The sequence below is a fragment of the Monopterus albus genome, unplaced genomic scaffold, assembly GCF_001952655.1.
Source record: "Monopterus albus unplaced genomic scaffold, M_albus_1.0 scaffold2.1, whole genome shotgun sequence".
NCBI classification, from domain to species: Eukaryota; Metazoa; Chordata; class Actinopteri; order Synbranchiformes; family Synbranchidae; genus Monopterus; species Monopterus albus.
The window spans coordinates 5,359,183-5,366,817 of NW_018127882.1; the positions used below are offsets into that span (position 1 = coordinate 5,359,183).

At 40.8% G+C, this 7,635-nt stretch overlaps 1 protein-coding gene across 4 annotated transcripts in view; it reads right to left on the minus strand.

The window, feature by feature from the left end:
- Positions 1-1,813: 1,813 nt before the first annotated feature.
- Positions 1,814-7,635, minus strand: part of fgf13a (fibroblast growth factor 13a) — a 95,461-nt gene continuing 89,639 nt past the window's right edge. For 2 of the 4 annotated variants that reach the window (XM_020591001.1, XM_020591010.1), the window contains 2 exons: positions 6,853-7,051; positions 1,816-3,693 (listed from right to left, as the gene is read on the minus strand). In XM_020591001.1, the coding sequence (XP_020446657.1) occupies positions 3,557-3,693; positions 6,853-7,051 (336 nt within the window). In that variant the 3' untranslated portion in view covers positions 1,816-3,556. Of the gene's footprint in view, positions 3,694-6,852; positions 7,052-7,635 lie in introns of all 4 variants that reach the window. The other 2 variants (XM_020590982.1, XM_020590992.1) reach the window with 2 other exon arrangements.

The window sequence follows — 7,635 nt, forward strand, 5'->3', positions numbered from 1 at the left end:
GGGAGGCTCGGCTGGAGAAGGAAATAAGACCAGTCATATTGTGCATGCAGTGATAAAGGGTAATGAGTTCATACTATTCACAGGTACACAGTGCTCACATATATCACAGCTCCATCAGCTCTGTCTGATTCGTGACAGATTATTGCAGCCCGATCTCACTCAAGATCTCAAGTAGCCGCACAGTGGCAGTGGCTTTGCTTGACGTGTGTATGCTATATGTGTGTTTCTGTGTGTGTGCATGCATCAGACACACCCTGATGTTTTGCAATTGCTCCATGAAGGTGCATTAGCGTGGCCAAGTGAAGGGCAGAAAGTGATCAGTCAGTGAGGGGGAAGAAAGAGAGAAGGAAAGTGGCTGCTCCTCACATCACCATCTCTGAACAAGGCAGGCAGTCTCCGTTAATGAATTTGACTGTCCTGTGCTAATGAATGGAGTCTAGAGAGGGGCAAAGGGAAATGAGGGGAGTAGAGGGATGTCAAACTACATGAACGATGAAGTAGCTCATATCAGGGCCTATAATACAGAGACCTATTAGTTCTCCTGTCTCTGCTGGCAACGGGCATAATGAGGCAGTCTCCAAAGACCAAACTGATGCCTTCTACCTCACATTCCAAGGATGAAGATTGAGCTAATTGTGCAGTTGTACAATAGGCTGTAGTAACAAGCAGGAGTCTTGTTTGCTCTAACTTTACAGTACAATGACCAAACTCAGACTTGGCATAATGTTAGACCATTGTAAGAATTGTTTGCTAAAGTATCTTTCAAAATCCAATTCTAGAAAATCCATCCATCAGTTCTCTATCACAATGCAGTCTCTCTTTTTTGTGTAAATGTTAACTGTTGGTGCATTAGTGCTGGTCAGTAGATCAGATTTTGCTGCTGCAGTAGTTTGCACTGTTGATGATGAAAGAGAGACAAGCGTGAACTGCATCATGCTTGCAGACCTGGATCAGGACTGGATCATTTGCTTGGATCAGGACATTCATGTGGACTAGTAACTTATTTCTATGATTTCTGGTAATTGTAAGATATAAAGACACATTGCACATGCACTGTTGTTCCAGTATTCAGATGATTCTTTCCCAGCTCATCCTAGCAGTGACGACTCACCAGACAGTTCCTACCTTGTGTCACATCCTTTCTGCACATATGATGACCCAGTAGCGCCGAAGTGTTCTAATTTTATCCATCAAATAGGATTATTGTTTGTTTGTTTTTTTGCGTGCTACCTAATTATGTAAAGACTTGTCTGCAGTTCCCCTCAGGCTGTTGGGTCTTGATGTGTGATCTTGTGCCTTTGCCCAAACATGATTTATTCTCTGAGAAGAGAAGATTTGAATCACTTTCACTGAAACCAGTCAGCCTACTGGGAAAAAAAAAGTTAGTGATCTTGCTTACTTTGTGATGTTACTAAGCCAAGCCAACAATCATACAAACACTGCAAAAGAGCCACAACAATAGAATTTCCAGGCATCTTATGTTCAACCTTATAACTTCAAGAGTTGATTTCCTACTGTAGATGGAAGGAGCCCAATAACCCTGTCCACCACCCTCAAGTCTGAGGCAATTAAATACATATCCCACCTCCTGTGTGATAAATTAGTGTCTACAGATGGAAAAGATGCTGTTTATAACTGTGTGTGTGTGTGTTCAGGGGTTCTCCAGGAAGAAAGCTAGTGTGCAACATACTGTAGATGGCTCCCAGCTATATGTCACCAGTCATTACAGATCCTGCCAAGTCTTCACTATAACTGCAGTGACAGGTCGGTGGAATAAATAAGGCAACTGATAAGACAAAGAAGAAACACTGGACACATTTTAAAAGCATATCTTAATATAAACACTTTATTCAGTGCATTTTTGTGTATACAACAAATAATAAACAACTGGAAGTTATCAGACAAGCCACAATGCCTGCCCGTATCTTGTTTAATCAGATTTAGCCTGGTAGTTTAGAACACATGATCCAACATGGGTTAATACACATAGCCTACATCATGCAGCTCTAGACCAGAATAGTCCTGCTTTCTCCCATGCAACAGACAGGTTCACTTAATACAAGCCACCTCTGGAGGAAACCAAGAAAAGAAAGCCTCTCAAAAGCATGTACCACAAAGAAGTTATGTAGCTGAAGGGAGGAGTACATAGCCCACAAAAAGGGTCCCTTTTTGTCCACAACTGTGTTTGTACATGCCCTGTGCAAGAAAGGGAAGATGTTCATTTTTCACTTTTACAAATATGACATCTCCTATAAAATACTAAGCCACCTAAAAGTCCACAGTATTCCTTTTTTTTTAAATAGAAAATATCATCACCACAATAAGTTACTCAAACACATGACAAACATCCTGGGAAGGGGCTTGCACCATGTTCATATGGTGACCTGTTTCAGTCAATAGACATCGACAAAAAAGGGTGGCAAGGGTTTGAAGTATGACACAAACACAGAGGAAAGAAACGGGCCACAAGGACAAGGGATGGAGACATTGTAAACACTGGCAACAGAAGGGAATGGGGACACTGAGTAATCATTTCATACCTTTTGTCATCGAGCATATCGGCGAAAAGCACAACATCAAGCCCACTGCCACGGTTCCAAAGTGTTCAAAATCACTTGCTTTGTCCATTGAATCTCCTTATTCCCACAAAACCTCTCCTTTCTTTCAGAAAAAAAAATGTACAATGGAAAAAAAAAATCCAGCTTTGCCTATGTACTGACTTGGTTTTCAGCGGCTTAAAGTTCCTTCATTCTGTCTTTGGTTTGCTGGAACACTTTTCAATGATGAAACAAACCAAAATACAAATTCTGAACAATGGTGAGGGAAGAGAACAATAGGGCACAGAAACAAAACCAGTCATCAAATAAAAAAAGCTCTCAGCTAATTCAGAAAATTAGCAAGAAAAAAAAACTGCAGCTGTGGCATTGCTGAAAAGAAAAACAACTGCAAGAGAGCCATGCTGTCCCTTATATTTCAGGTCAGCTAAACACAGGCTTCATTTTCCCATGCTAGAGAGCTCAGTCTCTGAGCGTGTGCACTAGGATGCAGGAAAGCTACCATCTGGCTGGCCACAGACCCAGCAGCACTAGGCAGTGCCACGGCGGGGAGTTTCTAGGCTTTGTATTGACAGAAGCATGGATGAGACAGAGACCAGGGCTTGTCTACCACTGCAGCCTTGTAGACCAGCACCATTACTGGTTGCCCTGAACACCTACACGTCCAAATTCCTGCCCGTCTGATACTGTTTATGCACGAGTACTTGGTGTGACCTAAGAAAAATAAAATGAGATAAAGATGAGCTAAGGTAATAAATAAGTCTCAAGGCTAAAGAAAAATGTTAAATATGTTTAATGGTTTGTATCATTAAGTTTCTTAATTGTGATTTTTTTTTTTTGGAGACAGAAACAATGATTGACCAGGATGGCGCCTAACTGTTTTTATTGATGGTGTCTGGGTGTTTGTGTGTGGTTTGTTGTCGTAGCTAGTCTTGGATTCACGCTCGGCTGGAGGTAAGGTCTTGTGGTTTAGCCCCAGGGCCAGGGTTTTGGCTACCGGGCTACGTCGACTCATGCTGGCTCACCACTTTGCCTCCATTGAGCACAGCCGAGGCACTCCGACTTTTGGTGGGAGTACCGCTGCCAGAGCGGGAGAACTCTGTCAAATCATGGAGGGACGGTTCTCTGTACATTGCCACTGTGGAAACACAAGACAAGTGTGATTCAGACAAGCTCATAAAAAACAAAAAACAAAAAACAACAGACTTGTAGTACAGTCACAGTGGGGAGAAAAAAACTTTTTAGTGGGACTACTCTCAGAATAGGTGCTGTGATGGTGTAACACGACTAAACTGCTGAATCAAGAGATCACAGCAGAGCAGGCTGGTACTGAAGTAAAAAAAATAAATCTTCACAGCATGACATTATAAATTCAGGAGTTGCTAGCGCTTAAGCTTTGCTGTGTACGCAACACTGGACCAATCTGCATCTCAGCAGTAGCTTTTCAGATGAAATATCAGTAATCTGAGGTTCACAGTCTTTGGTTTCAGGATGGTGTTAACCTCCTTCTGCCTAGAATGCTATTTGATGATCATTCCTGAGGGAGTCTGTGGCTGAAACAGCTAACACAGTCCTTCTACACTTCACTTAGCCCAGCATTTTTTGTTACAGCAGCAATCTAGAGACCATCCTAAATGTTAATCAATGGCAGGGTTTCACTGGGAAACTGATGATTGGTGCTAGTCGTGATAGTGATATTATGCTTACAATGGTGGGCGACTGACCTCAGGGCTACGGTATCACCTCAACACCACTGCCCCTATTCATTTTGAACCAATCTTCAGTAGCAACTCTCCATCTGGTCATTTTTTACGTTCCTTTATACAAATCTCCTTGTGTTTCAGTGATAGATGCTACTATAGACTTAGTATGCTTTGTCTTGCACCGAAACTTTCTGGAAGAATTGTAAGAGGAATTTTCTGTTAGGCTGTAAATGACATGAGCTAAACTTGCATTATCCAGACGAAGAGAGAATGAGAGGCTGTGGGCCGAGGCTCACAGACTGGAACCAGAAGAGTAGTGAGTAATGGCTGGAGGAAATGCCACTGCCAGTGCAGAGAGAGATTCTTAATTGGCACCCTGTAACACCACTGCCTCTGAATTTTTATGAGCTGCTGGAACAAATTCTGTCTCACTTTCCCTTGCAAAGTTCATTCCAACTACTAGCTGCATTTGGAGTTTAAATTATGTAAAACATTTAGTAAATATTGTGCATTACTGGATCATTTAATGTCTGTGCAAAAGATGCAGAATGTCTCACATCTTTGGATATCTCTTTGAGCGTGCTTCAATGCATAAAAAAATTCTATGTAAGACAGTTTACAAGAATCACTGCCCTCAGCTGCCTTTTGGTAATCTCCTAGAATTACTGTCTCATCTGGTCTGTCTTGCCATGTAATTTTCTCTTTCTTTTTCTCAGTATTTCCTCTGAGAATTAAGCAAGGCCATTGCTCTGGCTATTGCTCTTAAGTGTGTTTGAGACCCCATGGATGGCCCATTAAATGAAAGTACAAAGTCATTATAGTGATCTCAGAAGGCAAACATGGATTCTTAATAAGGCGATGGCTGGACAAGCCCTACCAAAAACCCAAGAATAGGTACCATCGCATTTGAAAATATAAGAAAGAAAGAATTTAACTACAAACTCAAATATCCAGCAGTGAAATCAGCTTTGCTGTCTTTGGTATGAAGAGGATATTTAATCTTTTAAATAAAGTTTTGTGGCTTGGTCTCAATCTGAAATGAAAAACATTGCAACGATCTACATTGTGCTTCTCTCCAGAGGATATTTGCCTAAATTCAGCCTTACCACAAATTATAGCTATTTTCCAAACCAAACATTTCTATGTTACTTCAAGTCAAAATTGTAGCACTAATTGTCGATAAAGAGAAATCAGTGTGTGATTCATAAAACTAAAAGGTTAGAATAGGTTTATTACTTTCTATCTTAGACATCAGACTGGAATCTGGATCGGCCCTGTCCATCGGATATCTGATGAGTGAATGACGTCGATATAAGGCCCAATACCAATATGGGATCAGATCAGGCCCATCGTAGTTACCTGGGACACTATTCTTAAATCCCAACTTATCATACCATGCACATAACAGACAGTTTTTCTCCACTGTGACCTTAATGCAAAGCATTCCTGTGTCTTAGCTTCATCCAAACTGTACTCAACTACAAAATCTGTCCTCTTTTTGTCAGAATGTTTTCTACTGCAAGCCTGTCTTTTTTTTTTTACTGAGAGAAAAAAAGAATAAAAAATCTCTTTTTATCCCACTAGAGTGAGCACAGACTCTTTCTCTGTCTCCTTTCTGTTGACAGGTAAGTGTGTCTTGTTGAAGATGAAAGGACTGTGGCCTTTTCAACAGAGAAAACAGAGCCATTTCTCCCTCTCTCCTCCATGTTATCTCTGTTTGTCACTCTACAATCCTTTTCAGACATGTGCTGCAAACCTGAAATGATCTAGACATTACCTGGGGGGACTGTATGAGAACACAAATGTCTGACTCAGTTGGACTGGACATTAAATTGACTCTACCCTGCCATCTCCCTGCTACAGTACAAAGTCTGTGTAATGTCTGATTGAGTCCAAGTGTGAATAGGGCAGCTTACTGTCTGGAGAATTGACACTGAGCTAGTGGGAGGGCATGTAGAGAGCAGCTCTTTAGTAGAAGAATATCCACATGGACTGAACGTATTAAGAAAATGGGAACATTTAATCAGAGAAAAGCCAGTTATTCTCAGGGAACCTCTTTTATCATAAAAATCAACCTCTGCCCCAACTAAAAAAGTGATGTTGCTCAGTAACTAGGGTTGTCAGTTAACGTGATAAGTTAATGCCAATTCCTTTTAACACCACTTATTAACTTTATTGCAATAATACGCTTTCGTTGTTCTTTGTTAGAATTGCTTGTCAGGTGGTCTTTTTCCGGAATAGCCTTGGAAACCCCATCCACCCACATCTTTCTGACATTGGAATATCGGGTCCAAATTTCTGGCAATTTTTCAAAATCAGTAATCAAACATTTGCACCCACTTTACACTGCGTATAGCCAGCTGTGTGGAGGTGAGACCACATGCAGAATTCAGATTTCTCTGCATCATTCCCGTGTTGAAATACAGCATCTCCCCCGTCTTCATGAAGGCTGGCTTTTCACCCAACCTTTAAGTATAGCTGGTTGAAACTACTATAAACTATGATGTGGTTGTTTGTCAACTAGTTCTAATCAAGCATTACCTAACCCTTAAATTTGAACAATAAAATGTGAAAGAGAATCTGGGCTTGTTTACCTTTCAGGGGTTTGGGAAGGAAGTGAGCTGCTGTCTTGTTCTTCTTGACATGGTTCCCCTTCATGATTTCTCCTTCCTTGTTCAGACCGAGGTACCAGCCTCTGCCCGACTGCTGCTGTCGGTATATCATGGAGGAGTATGTCACATAATAATTCTCGAACACTGACTCCTTGAATTTGCACTCCGGTGTAAAGTGTTCCTGCGGGATGAAGGAGAGGTAGATACAGTGTGCAGTAGTTGCTGGACAGTAATTGACAAGGTCTCAGGAGTCTTTGACATCCTGTTATGAGGAGAAGCAGCTGAAATACAATAGTTAATTACTTGTGAATGCAGCTTAATAATGGTTCATTGCACTACATATCCAACACTCTAGGGCACAAAAAAGAGTGAAAGAGCTACCTCAGGGCTGAACTCCTGCTTTAAAGTTTCTGTCTCTTGAGAATCTTCTAAATTTATTCAATCCATTAACTGCAGTGAATAATATAACACTTTATAGAATAGATAACAGTGATATGATAGAGAATATTATAAATAAAACATACAGGCAAGATGAAGAGTACAGTATATTCTAATTTTGCTTCTATCTCTTAATTATGTATGGGCAGTTCATTATTGTCTGCTGTAGATTGGACTAGATAGTTTATTACCATTTGACTTAATATTCTATGTATTAAGCTTGAAATGATTTCACAAGGTAGATTTATAGGCAGTTATTTGTGTGCACTTGGGTAGGGCATGCAAGGTAGGCTGTTTGTTTACCTGTGTTTTTATGTTATTCAGCTC